The sequence below is a fragment of the Micromys minutus genome, assembly GCF_963924665.1.
Source record: "Micromys minutus genome assembly, chromosome: 29".
Classification (NCBI taxonomy): domain Eukaryota; kingdom Metazoa; phylum Chordata; class Mammalia; order Rodentia; family Muridae; genus Micromys; species Micromys minutus.
Window position 1 is genome coordinate 15,119,803 of NC_137964.1, and position 16,817 is coordinate 15,136,619.

The 16,817-nt window shown below is 48.5% G+C and overlaps 1 protein-coding gene across 7 annotated transcripts in view; it reads left to right on the forward strand.

Annotated features, from left to right (window-relative positions):
* GTF2IRD1 (GTF2I repeat domain containing 1) overlaps window positions 1–6,509 on the forward strand; it is a 91,853-nt gene extending 85,344 nt beyond the window's left edge. For 4 of the 7 annotated variants that reach the window (XM_080940636.1, XM_080940630.1, XM_080940631.1 and 1 more), the window contains 7 exons: window positions 732–809; window positions 1,328–1,520; window positions 2,140–2,177; window positions 2,734–2,811; window positions 3,326–3,518; window positions 4,179–4,216; window positions 5,144–6,456. In XM_080940636.1, coding sequence (XP_080796762.1) covers window positions 732–809; window positions 1,328–1,520; window positions 2,140–2,177; window positions 2,734–2,811; window positions 3,326–3,518; window positions 4,179–4,216; window positions 5,144–5,442 — 917 coding nt within the window. In that variant the 3' untranslated portion in view covers window positions 5,443–6,456. Of the gene's footprint in view, window positions 1–731; window positions 810–1,327; window positions 1,521–2,139; window positions 2,178–2,733; window positions 2,812–3,325; window positions 3,519–4,178; window positions 4,217–5,143 lie in introns of all 7 variants that reach the window. The other 3 variants (XM_080940632.1, XM_080940634.1, XM_080940633.1) reach the window with 2 other exon arrangements.
* The last annotated feature ends 10,308 nt before the right edge of the window (window positions 6,510–16,817 follow it).

Genomic DNA, 16,817 nt, shown 5'->3' on the forward strand with positions numbered 1-16,817 from the left:
AGCATTAAAGGAATACACCAAGCACTCCCGTTGGGCACCTCAGAACCTCCCACCAGGCCAGGGGGATCTGTCAGACACTACACACATATGGTGTATATATAAATAATAGGATATAAACTGGGTATATAAACTTTTAAACCCAGCACTGGGATGCAGAGGCAGACAGACAGATGGACAGACATACACACTGGGAAGCAGAGGCAGACAGACGGATACAGATACACACATACATGCAAAAGATGCTAAATGTGCAGACCCTCTCTCCAGGGCTAACCCCATGTGACTCTAAATCAAAGTGAGGTGAGTTGTGCCTCAGTGGCCCGAAGCCCATTGAATACTCTGGTTCCACTCCCAGCACCAAGCAGGAACATCCCTCTGATCCCAACACTCAGAAGACTGATATAGGATGCTTATGTTCAAGGCCAGCATGGGCAGTGGCGTAAGACCCTGTCTTAGAGAAATAAAATCATGAATACAGAACAGAGAAGCAAGTGTTCCAGTCTCCTGGGTGATGACTGACATCCCCTGCACTGTTGGCTCTGCTTGGGTGCTCTATGCCTGGGCTGTGGTGGGGGATGCTGCTTTGGAAATTCAGGTGGACGGGAGGATTAATACAAGAATGGGAACCGAGTGGGTGGGCGTGTCAATGGACGGATGTGAGCAGCTATGTGGATGGTATACTTATGAGACCGAAGCAACTGCCACACAGCAGGCTGGTTGTCTCCCTACAGATGAAGAAGATGCCAACAGGCTCGGGGAGAAGGTGATCCTCCGAGAGCAGGTGAAGGAGCTCTTCAATGAGAAATATGGTTAGTTCTCCCAAATGGCTGGGGTGGGTCTACAGGGTACCCTTCGTGACCCCCGTGGCTGATAGCATGTGTATTGGTTACTTTTTTCCTATTGCTGTGACAAAGAACACAGCTTAAGGAACTGTAGACCGTAGGGCAGGACAGTGAGGTCCCTGGTCATATCATACCTGCAGTCAGGAAGCAGAGAGGTGGGGCTGACACCCAGGTCACTCAGTCCATTTCATCCAGTTCTGGACCCCAGCCTGTGAGATGGTGCCACCCACATTTAGAGAGGGTCCTCAACAATTAAGTCAATGTGGAAATTTGCTCACAGATATGCCCAGAGGTATGTCTTCTGGGTAATTCTAGAATCTGTTGATGATCAATATTGACTGTCATAGTGTACGTGGGTGATGTTGCTGTCTCTGGGGCAGGATGACTGCAGGGGTTGGGCTGGTCAGCGTCATAATCCTTTGCCCAGAGTGTTTCACCATTTGACATGGGACCTTCTTTCTCTGGCTCTGACCTGTGTTCCTCAGGTGAGGCCCTGGGACTGAACCGGCCTGTGCTGGTCCCTTACAAACTGATCCGGGACAGCCCAGATGCTGTGGAGGTGAAGGGCCTCCCGGATGACATCCCCTTCCGGAACCCCAACACCTATGACATCCATCGTCTGGAGAAGATCCTGAAGGCCAGGGAGCATGTACGGATGGTTATCATCAACCAGCTCCAGTGAGTGCTGTGGGGAACAGATGGGCGGGAGCTGAGGGAGAGGGTCCTCAGTGGTCCAGGACAGGAATCCTCAGGTCAGCAGGACTGTCAGAGAGAGGATTGTGAGTCAGGAAATCAACTCCAAATCTGTTGTTTTGAGACAGCATCTCATTGTAGTCCAGGCTGGCCTGGAACACACTATGTAGCTGAGGTTGACCTTGAACTCCTAATGTTCCAGCCTCTGCTGGGAAAGAGGTTCAGGGATCTCGTCCGGGTTTTGGTGGGAACATAGCCATGGTGGAAGGAGCTGCTCACCTCATGAGAGCCAGGGAGCAGAGAGTGAGAGACAGGAGGAAGCATTTGTACCAGGATCCCCATGATACATGCCATGTGACCTATTCCTCCTTACTAAGCCCCCCCCCTTAAAGGTCTACTACCCCCAATAATGCGCCAGGTTGAGGTCCACACATTTAATACATGGACCGTTGAGCCCCGGTTAGGGTATAAAACTAGAGCCGGAACTGACCTGGCTGTAGCCCCAGCAGCTGCCTCTTGGCCATGGAGAGCTGATGTCCAGATCCCATGGAGCAGATGAGGAGGGGAAACCTTCTAACTTCACCCTGGCTTCTGTCTTTTTCAGACCCTTTACGGAAGTCTGCAATGACCCCAAGGTGCCAGGTGAGTGAGAGGAGGAGAGGTCAGCCTTCTCCCTCATGGGGACTAGTCTATTGCCTTCAAAAATAAAAGTCTTAAATAAACAGACAAGGATAATGCTAGAACTGCAGGTCCTCCATCTAGGGCCAGCCCCGCCCCACATCAGTCTATTATGGAAACTCATTTCTCTAATCCCAACACTCATAAGGCTAGCATGGGATGACTGTGTGCAAGGCCAGCACAGGCAGCGGGGAAGACCTTGTCGTAGAGACATGAAATACAAAACAAAAAAGGGGGTGTGCCTAGGTGATGCCTCGTGTCACCTCCTGAGCGTCCCACATGCCACACGTGTTTCTGACGGCTATGACTGATCTGCTATTAGCTCCTCTTGGGGTGGTCTAAGCCTGGGCTGTGGGAGGAAAGGGTGCTGCTTTGGATATTCGGGTGGATGGGAAGAGGAATGGGAATTGAGTGGGTGGGCATGTCGATGGATGGGTGTGAGCGGGTGTGGACCAAAGCAGCTGCCACAGAGGGGGCAGGACGGCAGAAGCTACACAGCAGGCTGATTGTCTCCCTGCAGAGGAGGATGACTCTAACAAGCTTGGGAAGAAGGTGATCCTCCGAGAGCAGGTGAAGGAGCTCTTCAATGAGAAATATGGTTAGTCCTCCCAAATGGCCGGGGTGGGTCTACAGGGTACCCTTTGTGACCCCCGTGGCTGATAGCATGTGTATTGGTTACTTTTTTCCTATTGCTGTGACAAAGAACACAGCTTAAGGAACTGTAGAGGGCAGGACAGTGAGGTCCCTGGTCATATCATACCTGCAGTCAGGAAGCAGAGAGGTGGGGCTGACACCCAGGTCACTCAGTCCATTTCATCCAGTTCTGGACCCCAGCCTGTGAGATGGTGCCACCCACATTTAGAGAGGGTCCTCAACAATTAAGTCAATGTGGAAATTTGCTCACAGATATGCCCAGAGGTGTATGTCTTCTGGGTAATTCTAGAATCTGTTGATGATCAATATTGACTGTCATAGTGTACGTGGGTGATGTTGCTGTCTCTGGGGCAGGATGACTGCTGGGTTGGGCTGGTCAGCGTCATAATCCTTTGCCCAGAGTGTTTCACCATTTGACATAGGACCTTCTTTCTCTGGCTCTGACCTGTGTTCCTCAGGTGAGGCCCTGGGACTGAACCGGCCTGTGCTGGTCCCTTACAAACTGATCCGGGACAGCCCAGATGCTGTGGAGGTGAAGGGCCTCCCGGATGACATCCCCTTCCGGAACCCCAACACCTATGACATCCATCGTCTGGAGAAGATCCTGAAGGCCAGGGAGCATGTACGGATGGTTATCATCAACCAGCTCCAGTGAGTGCTGTGGGGAACAGATGGGCGGGAGCTGAGGGAGAGGGTCCTCAGTGGTCCAGGACAGGAATCCTCAGGTCAGCAGGACTGTCAGAGAGAGGATTGTGAGTCAGGAAATCAACTCCAAATCTGTTGTTTTGAGACAGCATCTCATTGTAGTCCAGGCTGGCCTGGAACACACTATGTAGCTGAGGTTGACCTTGAACTCCTAATATTTTGTCTCCACGTCCTACATGCCCGGATTATAGGCATAATCTAATGTAATCCTCTAATCCTGGTAATAGAGAAGCAGGAACATAAGACCAGTCCTGGTCTGTGGCAAGACTGTCTCCAAAGAGGCTCAGGGATTCGTGCCCGGGTCACTTGAAGTGGGTTTTGGTGGGAGCAAATGTACAGTGGAGCAGAGAGAGACAGGGGGAAGCAAGTGTACCAATATCCCCCACTGAGGACGTGCCACATGACCTGTCTGTCCTACTAAGCCCCTCCTCTTAAAGGTCTACCACCCCTAATAATGAACCGAGTTGAGGACCACACATTTATCACATGGACCATTGAGCTGCGCATAGGGTGTAAACTTTAGCTTGAACTATAACCATAGCTGACCTTCCTATGGCCAAAGCAGCAGAGGGAGAGAAGAAACTTTCTAATTGTGGTCTTTTTCAGACCTTTTGGAGAAGTCTGCAACAATGCCAAGGTGCCAGGTAAGTGAGAGACGGGAGAGGCCAGCCTTCTCCCTCATGGGGACTAATCTAATGCCTTTAAAAACGAAAGAAGGAAAGGGAAAGAGAAAGAGCAGGCAGGCACAACCTTGGGATGATGCAGTGGATAAAGGTGCTTGCTGCCAAACCTGATGACCTGAGTTCAGTCCCTAGGACCCATATGATGGAGAGAAGGCCAACCACTCATGCAAGTTGGCCTCTGACCATCATTCATGTCACACACACATATGTGCAAAGCCCTATTAAGATTCCCTAGTGCCGAGTAAGTCAGCTAGAGTGGCATAAACCTTTAATCCTGGGAGGTGGAGGGCTGGAGTCCAGGCCAGGTTCAGCTACACAGTGACTTGGAGGCCAGCATGAGACGGCCCATCCTGCCTCAACAAACCAAAGTACTTGGGTAGGAAGTGGGTAGCAGAGTGGATTCTGACGGCTTTTAAAGGTCTCGGGTAGGCAGTCATACTGAAAACTGGATTCTAGATGAGGCTGTGAAAATAGTTGGAACCTGTTGAGGTGGGTGAGGGGTATTTTATCAGCAAGACAAGTAGATGAATAGAGGCCCGAAGTGGGACGGTTGGCCTTTAGACCTGCTTAGGAAATAAGGCTAGACTAGTGAGGCTCAGCCACTGAGCCTAGCATGCTAGGCCCTGGGCATTGAAAGAATATAGCTTTAGTTCACAGATAGGTAGAGAGCCTGGACTCCCCCAGTGAGGGGCTGGGGGCGTGGCTCAGTGGTAGAGCCCCTGCCTAGGATCCCCCAGTGAGGGGCTGGGGGCGTGGCTCAATGTATACAAAACCCTGGGTTCTCGATGAGGGAAACATTAAAAATCTAAAAGCAGGGGGCTTTCACCCAGGAGCTCAGGAAGCCAGCACAGGATGGCACCTGGCCTCAGCAACTGTTTCTTCCACTAGCCAAAGACAACATTCCCAAGCGCAAGAGGAAGCGGGTCTCTGAAGGCAACTCAGTCTCCTCCTCCTCCTCTTCTTCTTCATCCTCATCCTCTAACCCAGAGTCTGTGGCGTCCACCAACCAGATCTCCCTCGTGGTAAAGTCACACGGATCTGAACTTCACCCTAATTCTGTGTGGCCTTTGTCCCTCCCTCGGGCAGGGCCATCCACGGCTCCAGGAACTGGGAGGCACTGGGCTCTGAGAGGGACTCAGCCAACCGCAGAGGTGCAGGCACATCCACTGGTTTTGCCCACAAGATAGACTGAGGGTCTGTGCCATCAGCCCAGTGCTGGTGTCACCTGCAATGTGTGTAAATGAGGTCAGCAGGAGCCAGAGAGTAGATGGTCACATGGCAAAATTCAGCTTCCATCATCTCTTGGCCATATTGCTTTCTTTCCTGATTCCAAGGAAAACTCATGTAAAAAAAGAAAAAAGAAAAAACGACTGGGTGTGGAGGCCCTTAGTCCCAGTAGTGGAGGGAGGAAGATCAGAAATTCAAGGCCAGCTGGGGCTACATGAGACTGTCTCAAAGAAAGCTGCTGAACAGGGGGCTGAGGGTGTAGCTTAGCCAGCAGGGTACTTGCCTTGCATGCATGAAACCCTGGGTTCTATCCCCAGCACCGCAGAAACTGGACCTGGTATAGTACACGCCTATGATCCTAACACTGGAGAGGTAGAGGCAGGAGGATCAGAAGTCCAACATCAGCTTCAGCTACGTTGAAAGTTCGAGGCTAGCCTGGGCCACGTGAGACTGCCTCAAGAAAAAGAAATGGAGGAAAGGAAAACTGATTTCTTTTTTCATTTTCCCCCTATCACTGACTACTCCCTCCCTTGACTACCCCAAAAAGAGGGACAGTGTCTGTGGGGGGAAACTGGGGGGAATGATGCTTTCTGTTCATGCTAACTCAGTCCGCAATGGTGTCTGAGTCCATAGACTGAGCCCCCGGAACACAGGCGGGACAATCACTCCGTTCCTCCTGTATGACCTCGGACAGATCTCTCTCTCTCTCTCTGGGCCTCAGTGGCTGCATAAGTAACCTTTGAATTCACCCTCAAAGAAAGCGTGCTAATTATTCTGGGCATTCCGTGTCATCTGGAGTCCTAACGTGGTCCCTCTATCCCCTCCCCCTCTCTCTAGCAGTGGCCAGTGTACATGGTGGACTGTTCCGGACTAAACGTGCAGCTTCCGGGCCCCCTTGATTATTAGACCTCAGAGCCGAATCAGGACCTCAACTCAAAAGACTAAAGGAAAATGTAATTTATGTACAAAGTATATTCGGATATGTATCGATGTCTTTTAGTTTTTCCAATGATTTTTACACTATATTCCTGCCGCCAAGGCCTTTTTAAATAAGTAAAGAAAATGAAAAAGAACAAAAGCGTCACCTTTTTCTCCCCTCTGGTTATATGTACATGGTTGGGGGTGGGGGGATGGCCTCAGTAGGAGGTATGGTCCCATCCAGGGACTGAGTCAGACAAGACACCAGCTCAGGTGCCCTGATTCCACCAAACCCAGAAGTCTCATATTCCTGAGTGCTGGGCTGTGGTGTCCAGGGACAGAAGTTATTTTCTTTACTGCCAAGGGACTGTGGCCACAAGAGGAGCACTGGGTCCTTGTCTGGCGTGCACAAAGCCATGGGCTCCACTCCAGCACTGGGTACGCGCGTGGTGTGGTGGTGCGCACCTGTAATCCTGGTGCTCCTAAAGCGGAGACAGGAGGATCCAGAGTTCCCCATTTGGGATGGGGAGTCCTTCCTTTGTGAGCGTGTTGATCTGACTTCAGATTCCCAATAGCCGTGAAAAAAGCTGTCCGGTGTGGTGTTATATACCTATAATCCCAGTAATGGGAGGTTGGAAATGTTAATGGGAATCCGAGGATCCCCTGAGCTTGCTGGCCCACTAGCTTAAGTGAATTAGTGAGCTCTGTGGTCTCCAAAAGGAAAGTGAATAGGGAACCTTCGTGTGTAGAGGTGACTCTTGCCTAAAAACCTGACAACCTGAGTTCACTCCCAGGAACCACACGAGGAAAGGAGAAAACCGACTCCTATACCCTCTGACCTCTACACGTGTGCTGTCAGATGGAAACACACACTAGGTGTGGATTTTTTTTGTTGTTGTTGTTGTTGTTTTGGTTTTGTCCTTTTTTTTTTTTTTTTTTCTTTTTCTTTTTAGGCGGGTGGGAGCATTTCAAGATAAAAATCTCTCTGTAGTCCCCCTTGATTCAGAGATTCATCTGCCTCCCAAGTGCTGGGATTAAAGGTATGTGCCGCCACCACCCGGCTACTAAATGTGAGTTAAAAAAAAAAAAAAGAAAAAGTGTGTGTGTGTGTGTGTGTGTGTGTGTGTGTGTGTGTGTGTGTGTGCGAGTGCGTGTTGAAGTAATTGAAGCAGACACCCAGTATTGACTGTTGGCCTCCAAACACACATGTCCAAGCATGTCTGCACACATGTTCCACACATTTAAATACATACACATATACCATAAAAAGTTTCAGTGCCAGCTTGTTCTACATGAAACCATGAGCTTCCTCCTCTTCCTCCTCCTCTTTCTCTTGTTATTCTTGTTTGAGACTGGGCTTCGCTGTGTAGTCCTGGCTGTCCTGGAACTTATTCTGTAGACCAGGTTAGCCATAAACTCAGAGATCCACCTGCCTCTGCCTCCCAAGTGCTGGGATTAAAGACATACACCACCAACTCCCTGGCGCAATCAATGTTCTTAACAGCCACACCATCTCCTCAGGCCTAAAATTAGAGACACTCAACGCCACCACCGCCGTCACCGCCACCACCGTCACTGCCACCTAGCTTTTTTTTTTTATTCTAAAACCATATGTCAAAGAAAACAAAATGTCCTAGAAAGGAGGAATGCAATGTCATCTTTATGCCCACAGTAGTCAGTGCGGATTGCACTGGAATTCTCCACCCTCAGCCTCTGCAAAGGCTTTCAATGGACACCCTACCCCTGTCAGGGGAACGCTTTCTCTTCCTGTATCCCGTTCATGTTTCCTGTCTTTCTACCTTGTCTGAGCATTGCATGCTGATAATTGGAAAGGAGATCAGGATGACCCCAGGACCTGGCTCTTAATTCTCCCATCAGAATGAGTCCTCTGGCTTGACATATGACAGGCCAGTCCAGACATTTCTCTCAGGCCTGAGGGATGGCTCTGCGCATCCCAGCCAGAAGAGAGGCCCTGTTCCAGCTGGAAGGATGTTACAAGCCACAAAGTTGGCACAACCCTGTGGACTGCCTCCCTCCCCCCCTCCCCAGCCACCCAACCACCACCACACAGGCTACTCAGCTCCTAGCTGGCCTTTTCCAACATCTCAGAGATGGAAGAATGGAGACACTACACCGGGATACTCTCTCTCCTCTGGCTCCTCCATGTTGGGGGAGGGGACTCAGGGACAGGGTCTCACATGTCCGAGGCTGACCTCAACTTCCTACAACTTCCTGAAGACGACCTTGAACTTGAGGTCTTCCGGGGTCCACCTCCCAGATGCCGGAGTTGCAGGCTTTCAGGACTGCACACTTCAAGCTCCAAGGCGCCATCATGGGCCACCAGCCTTTTTACAGGGACTACCTGTTCCAGCCTTGATGGCTGGCCCATGGTGTAATCCAAGCTGCATAGAAGAGGGTTGAGATCATGAGTTGAGAACCAGCCCAAGGCACACCTTGAAAACCTGATGAGCTCATTATGAGACCCTGTTTCAAATTACAAAGTCCGATGATACCTGTGGCTCCAGTTCACGGTCATTCTCCTTTACATAGCAAGTTGGGAGGCTAGCCTGGGCTACATAAGATCCTTTCTCAGAATCAAAAACAGAAATTGGGTGTGGTGGATCTCTGAGTTTGAGTCCAGCCTAGTCTACATAAAGAAACCCTGCACTGGAAAAAAAGCAAAAAACAAACAAAAAAAAAAAACGTGGGATTGGACAGACAGATGGTCCAGCCTAGTCATTTAGGTGTGTCCTGCTTTTACAAAAATGCCAAAATTAATTTCCCACACCCATGTCCCGTGGCTCATAACTGCCTCTAACTCCAGCCCCACAGGTGAACGATCTGTACTTTTCTACACACACAATTCAGGGTAATTTAAAAAAAAAAAAAAAAAACCTTAGATCAACTCCAGACAGCAAAAATCTCTTGCGTCTGAGACCAGCTGATCTATGTAGTGAGTTTGAGGCCAGCCGAGGCTACATAGTAGGTGGGACCCAGTGTCAATAAATCCCTTAGAGAAGGGGCTTCATTCACCCACTCTACAGCCCACACCTACCGCAGTGAGGAACTGGGGCTTAGCTCAGGACACTATATAACCAAAACCTGGGTTCCCCACACACACATTTTAAAACAGAAAAAAGAAAAAACGGTTCCCAGGATTTCTGTCCCTGTTATACTAAGCTAACTTTTCTCGGTACGATATTCCAGCCCCCTTCCCCCAGCCCCAATCAGTCTTCTAGCTGAGCCTCATAGCCAAGCTTTATCCATGGCTGGAATGTAGGTTTTTGGTTAGACAGAGCCTTGGGCACCTGGCACCCTTATACTGGGAGCAGCCACTGGCGCCTGTCTGTGGTCTAGACCCACCCCCACTATGACCCAAGGCAACTAACTACATCAGAGAAGTGGTTGGAGGCCCTTGGTGGAGCCGGCGCAGGGAAACCTATCCGTAGGCTGTGAGCAAAATACAAAGCCAAGTATTCCCTAGGAGGTCACTGCAATTCAGTAGGTCTGAGCTGTGAAGTCTTTCCCAAACCAAACGGGCTGGAGAATGTAGTTCAGACGGTGGAGTGCTTTTGCCTAGCATGTAGCAAGCCCTGGAATCCACCCCAATACTGCATAAGAGTGGGCTCGGTGGGTGGGGCAAACCGATGATCACAATTTTGGAGACCAGTGGGGCTACATGAAGCCCTGTCTCAAAGCAAAAACCCCACTTTTAAAAAAAAAGGGGGGATACCCCTCCAAAGCAAAGCCTTTGGTTATTTGAGACAGGGTTGTAGATTATCCGGAGGGCCTTGAAGGGTGGGGAGAATACGTGCGCTCCTGTGTTGAGACAGGATTTCTCTGTGTACCCCAGGCTGGCCTCAAACTCAGAGATGCGCCTGCCTCTGCCTTCTGAGTGCTGGGATTAAAGGTGTGTGGTACCACTCCCCCCATGAATTTTTTGATCCTCTTGCTTTGACTTCTCAAATGCAGGGTTACAGGTGTGTCTTCATGCCTGGCTTCAGCTAAAAATTTGACTAACTGTCCCGTTCCCAGTCCTCTTTTCTGCTCCACCAGCCCCCAACCTCCACCCCCTACTGCCATCCTTACCCTCATCACCTCATTCCTATGTCCTGGTCTCAAGTCCCACCCCACCCTACTTCCTGGTTCCTGAGCTTTAGGAGCTCCGGCCTATCAAAGGTCAGCCGCACAGATCACTCGGAACACCTTTCTTGGGGATTTGTCTGCCGAAAGCTTCCAGATGCTATTTATGCAAGCACTCAAGAATCTGAGCGTGCCGCACTTTGTAAGGCGATTTGCTTCAAAGTGCTCATTCTTTAATTAAACTTCATTTATCTGCCATCTGTCTCCGTTCAAAATGGCTTCGTGTTTTGTAACTTGAAATGAGAATTGTTGTTGGTTTTGTAAACACATCCCCCCCACCCCAAATGGGGGGGGGGAAATCACAAAAACACTTTCCAAAGTAATAAATGAAGGATGTGGATTGCATGCCGAATTTCAAACGCTCTAATTGCTTGGGGATGTGTGCTGGTGGGTGTCTAATCATCCCACATACAAATTCTTTGTCTAAAGATCTAGTATCAATGAAAAGATGGAGATTATAGAAAATGATAGAATTATATCTGACTGAAAACAGTAATAAAGCCGTCATCAGTCAAAAACCATACCAGGGTGAGGCAGGAGGGAAGAAAAGTGTGGTGACTGCCCACACCTGCTCCTCAGACCACACCTGCTTCACTGGCCCCCCTCCCTGTGCAGGTGCACCCAGGGTACCAAGCAGATGAGGGTGAGCTTGTGTTCTTGGGAGCAGGAACTTCCCAACAGTAGTTTTAGCTCTGTAAAATCTCTGTCTGTCTCTGTCCCCTCTCTTTTTATATTTTTGTCTCTCTGTCTGTCTCTGTCTGCCTCTCTGTCTCTCTGTCTCTCTCTCTCTCTCTCTCTCTCTCTCTCTCTCTCTCTCTCATTCCTTAGTCCAGTGCTGTAGAAGGCAGTCTTCTAAACATAATAGACATCTTTATCAAGACACCTTCAACTACTTACAAGTTATCTCCAAGATGGACTTTGTTGTTTCCAAGGGCTGCTGACACTCATTCACAGAAGGAGGGAGTGGTGGGGAATCCTGGGCCCCTCACCTAATTTCAGACACTTCATTCTCCCCTAATTTCATGTGACCCATGTGCTCTTGTTCTTGGGAAATGCTGGGAAGGTTAGCCGAAGCCAGGATTCTCCTATGGAGCTGTAAGGAGGTTGTCATCTTCCCTATCTATGCTGGGGTGAGACTTGAGTATTGTGACTGCTTTGTCCCCCTCTTCCTGTCAGTACCCCCCCTTCATACTCTGTAGTTAAGCCCAATAAACTCACTGGCTCCCCAAATTGGACTGGGTTCGAATGGTACTTTGACTTGTCTCCCACATGAGGAAGGATAGACATGTGTAGTAGAAATTATTAAAAATTCCTAGCCGAGAGCTTCTATCCTGCCTTTGGTTATTGAGTTCCTAGATTTAAAAAAAACAAACAAACAAAAACAAAAAAAAACAAAACAGCCTTTAGGTTTCTGGAGAAATGGCTCAGTGGTTAAGAGCACTGACTGCTCTTCCCAAGGTCCTGAGTTCAAATCCCAGGAACCACATGGTGGGTCACAACCATTTGTAGTGGGATCTGATGCCCTGTCCAGGTGTACTTGAGGACAGCTACAGTGTGCTCATAGACATAAATAAATAAATAAATAAATAAATAAATAAATAAATAAATAAATAAATAAATAAAATTTAAAACCACAGCCTTTATATTTTAACATGCCTACCTTCCATACTGTTAGAATCTACGTCCCTATGGATTACCTCAAGTTATTACTTACTAAGTTTCATCTGGGCCACACTTAGCTCCAATTGGGCAGTCCTCAAGGCCATGTTCTCCCTGTTCTTCCTCCTCAAGGCTGGGGAAATCTAAACTCCACCAATGTCTCTTCTGCCCTGCTACTGGCTGTTGGTGTCTTTATTTACAAATCACAATTAACTGGGGGCAGGGCCACAGGGGTTACTGCACTGACCCCAGGTCTTAGCCTTACAATAGACAGTAAAAGACAAAACCTCATCACGGTCCACAGGAGTTTCCACAACATCCAGGCTAAGCTCAGATTCATGGTCCTTCTGCCTCAGCCTCCTGTGTGCTGAGATTAAAGACCTGGGTCCAAGCTTCCTTAATAATGTGTACCGAGTTCCAAGGAGTTGGAACTTATTGAATCAGTTGCTTTTCTTCTTGCTACAACAAAAGACCCCACACAAACAACTCAAGAAAAGATCTGTTTTGGCTCACAGTTTGAAGGTACACTCCATCATGGAGGGGAAGGTATGAAGGGAGGGGCCTACGGCAGCTGGTCACATTCCATCCACAGTCCCTTTGGGTTTTGCTGGTGCCGGTGCTCTATTGTTTTTTAGGGTTTTGTTGTTGTTGTTGTTGTTGTCTGTTTGTTTGTTTTTGTTTTTTTAAGACAGGATTTCCCTGAGGCTGTTCTGCAACTCACTTTGTAGACCAGGCCGGCCAAAAAGCCAGTAGAGAGGCTGGGATTGAGTCACAGAAACAGGGGAGGAGAATCTTAGGATGACTCACTGATCTTACAGAAGTTGAGAGATACAGATTCAAACAAAATCCTGGACTCCTGGGCCTATGGCATTTACCTGAGAGCCCTTGGGTTTAATCTCTAGGACAAAAAAAAGGAAGAAAACAAAGACTGAACATTGCATGTATGCCTACAATCCCAGCACTGAGGCAGGGGCATCACCACAAGTTTGACATCTACCTGGGCTACATAGTGAGTTGGAGGCTATAGTCTAGGTTACATGAGACTCCCACCCCATGAACAGGGTTCTTCTGTGTAAGTAGCCTTGGCCGGAACTCGCTTGTCCAGTGGGCTGGAGAGGTGACTCAGAGGTTAAGAGCACTGTCCTTCTGCCTCTGCCTTTCAGGTCCTGAAATTTAAGGCATGTACCAGCACCACCAGGCAAGATACTGTCTTTAAATAATCAATCAATCAATCAATAGGGGGAGGGGGGAATAGGAGTGGGGAGAAAGGGAATAACATTTGAAATGTAAATACAAAGAATATCCAATAAAAAATTAAATTAAAAAAGTAATCAATCAATCAAACAAACAAACAGAGCTGGGCATGATGGCACATGTCTTTAATCCCAGTACTCAGGAGGCAAAGTAGGCAGATCTCTCTGAGTTCGAGGCCAGCCTGGTCTACAGAGCAAGTTCCAGGACAGCCAGAACAAAGACGAAAGTTGTTATACAGTATAATGCTACATATTGATCCCAGTGTTGGTTTGAATGCTTGGCTCAGGGAGTGTCACTCTTAGAAGGTGTGGCTTCGTTGGAGTAGGTGTGTCACTGTGGGTGTGGGCTTTAAGACTCTTATTCTCCTTTCATAGAATCATGCCATGAATACTTTAAAAGGGGGGTGTGGAGGGGCTTCCCAAGGGACTGGAAGCCTGGAAGCCAGCCTTCTCATAGATGCCTTTGGAAAAAGAAGTGGAACTCTCAGCTCCTCCAGCTTTGCATCTGCCTGGACACTCCCACCTTGATGATAACGGACTGAATCTCTGAAACTGTAAGCCAGCCTCAATTAAATGTTGTCTTTATAGAAGTTGCCTTGGTCATGGTGTCTGTTCGCAGCAATAGAACCCTAACTAGGAACGAGAAAATCCTCACATGCATCAAGTAATGCTTGTGACCTTGCTCCTCAACCAACAAAGATGCCAACAGCCTACAGCTGGGCAGAAGAGCAAAATGGGATTCTGGGGTAAAGAGAGCTACAATGTAATCATATTCATAAAATAAATTAATTTTTAAAAAAAGCAAGTAGCCAGGCGGTGGTGGTGCATGCCTTTAATCCCAGCACTTCGAAGGCAGAGGCAGGCGAGTCTCTGTGGGTCCAAGGCCGGCTGGGCCTACAGGTCCCTGAACATTGGCTGGCACAGGACAAGATGGTACAGGACAGGAGCTGGGGCAGGGCTCTGTAGAAGATGATTCCCTGGGCCAAGTGGAGTTGAGCACCTGGAGAGGTGGCTCGGAGCTTAAAAGCTGCTCTTGTAGAGGACCTGAGTTCGACTCCCAGCTCCCACATCAGGTGAACACCATTTCCAGGGACCCAATACCTTCTTCTGGCATCCTCCCAACATCTGCACACATGTACACATACACACGCAGAGGTGAATGTACAGGTGAATGAAAAGAAAAGAAAGTAGAGGCAAAACCCTTCTGGATGGTAGAGACACCGTTGACCTAAGACATCTGTCTCCTGCAAGCCTGCTGCTTACCAGCTCTGGGATGAAGCAGTCTTTATCCCCTTGCAGGGCTTGGAGCAGGCATCCCTACATAGTTACTAGAGTGACACGTGACTCTTATCCCATTACTAGAAAGGTAAACACTGGACTGAAGAGATGGCTCAGTGGTTAAGAGCATTGACTGTTCTTCCAGAGGTCCCCAGTTCAAATCCCAGCAACCACATGGTGGCTCACGACCACCTGTAATGGGATCTGGTGCCCTCTTCTGGTGTGTACAGTGACAGTGTGCTTACATATAACAATAAATAAATAAATATTTGTTTTTAAAAAAAAAGAAAGGGAGAAGCTTTGTGTACATATGGAGTTTGAGGCCAACCTGGGCTACCTGAAACCTGTCTCAAAACACAAAGCAAAAATAAATTTTAAAAAACAGGGACTTCAAAGACAGGCTTATGTAACTAGGCCTGGCTAACAAATCCAGTCTTGGTAGGGATTCTGATCCATGCAAAATATCTGGGATCTAATGATTTGGGATGGACACGTTGGAGGCACAGGCACAAGCAGAGGCAAGTAGATCTCTGTGAGTTTAAGTCCAGCCAAGAAAACACGGTGAGGCCCTGTCTCAAAAGCAAAATAAAATAAAATAATGATAATTTTAGGGGCAGGTTAGCTGTTTGGTAGCTGACAGTGCTGGCCATCAAGTCGCATGACCTGAACTGAACACCCCAGATCCACATGGTAGAAAGAAAACCAACTCGTGAATTGTCCTGTGACCTCCATATGTGCACCATGTACACGCATGTACAACACGTGGATACTGCACGGAGAGTCACATAAATAAAATAGTATGACATAATATAAGTAAACAGTTCAAGAAGAAAGGCAAATAGGGGAAGCAGGGCATAGTGGCACGTGCTGGTAGACAACCGGATCCGTACCAGCTCAAGATGAGTATGCCCTACGCAGAAAATTCCAGACCAGCCATGGCTCCATATAGCGAAACCAGACCTCAGAAAAACCAAAATGAAATAAAAAGGGGCAAGGGACTGGAGAGATGGCTCAGCAGTTAAGAGCTCTTGTTCTTACAGAGGGTCCAGGTTCAGCTCTAAGCATCCACGTGGTTGATCATAACCATGCATAATTCTTTGGTCCAGAAATTCTGGTACCCTCTCTGACCTCTGACTTCCCCTGGCACCAGGCATGTATGTGGTACATATACCTGCAGGCCAGTAAAACACTCATACACCTAAAAGAAATCAATGTATTAAAGAAAAATTCAATTAATGCTGGGCAGTGGTGGCGCATACCTTTAATTCCAGCACTTGGGAGGCAGAGGAGGGCGGATCTCTGGTCTACAGAGTGAGCTCCAGGACAGCCAGGGTTGCACACTCAACCCTCCCCCAAAAATAGTAAATTAAAAAATGAGATGGCTCATTGGATAGAGAGACTTGCTGCAGATGCTGGAAACCCGAGTTGGATCCCTGGGACCCGAGTGGTAGAAAAAGAGAACTAGCTCTTGCAAGTTTTCCTCTTATGTCCACAAATACAGAAAACACAGAAGCAAGCAAAACATGCAAGTACGCATACATACATTTTAAAAAAGAAATGTATGTATTCTATATATACGAGTACATTGTCTTCAGACACCAGAAGAGGGCATCGGATCCCATTACAGATGGTTGTGAGCCTCCATGTGGTTGCTGGGAATTGAACTCAGGACCTCTAGGAAGAGCAGTTAGTTCTGTTAACTGCTGAGCCTTCTCTCCAGCCCTGCACACACATTTCTAATAAATCGTTTTGGAAGGAGTAGGAGGAAGCCCTCCACCTTTGAATGATGAGGGGAAGAGGCAGAAGAAAGCAACCAGATGAAATTCTGAAAAAGTTCTCCCTTGTGATTTCCCAGAACCTTGCTTCACCACTCAGTATTTCAGTGCAGTGCCCCACGCCCCGCCCACGCCCCGCCCCTGTGGAGGTGAAGCAGGTCAGGCATCCTCCGTGAGATGCTGAGTGATGACCGAGGAAACCGCTCAGACAGTCAGTCAGCAGACAGGAAATCTCTGGCTGCAGAATAGAAAAGAGGTGCAGGGAGGCTGACCCGTGAGAGCAGCCCACACAGGGGAGGTGGCGCCCAG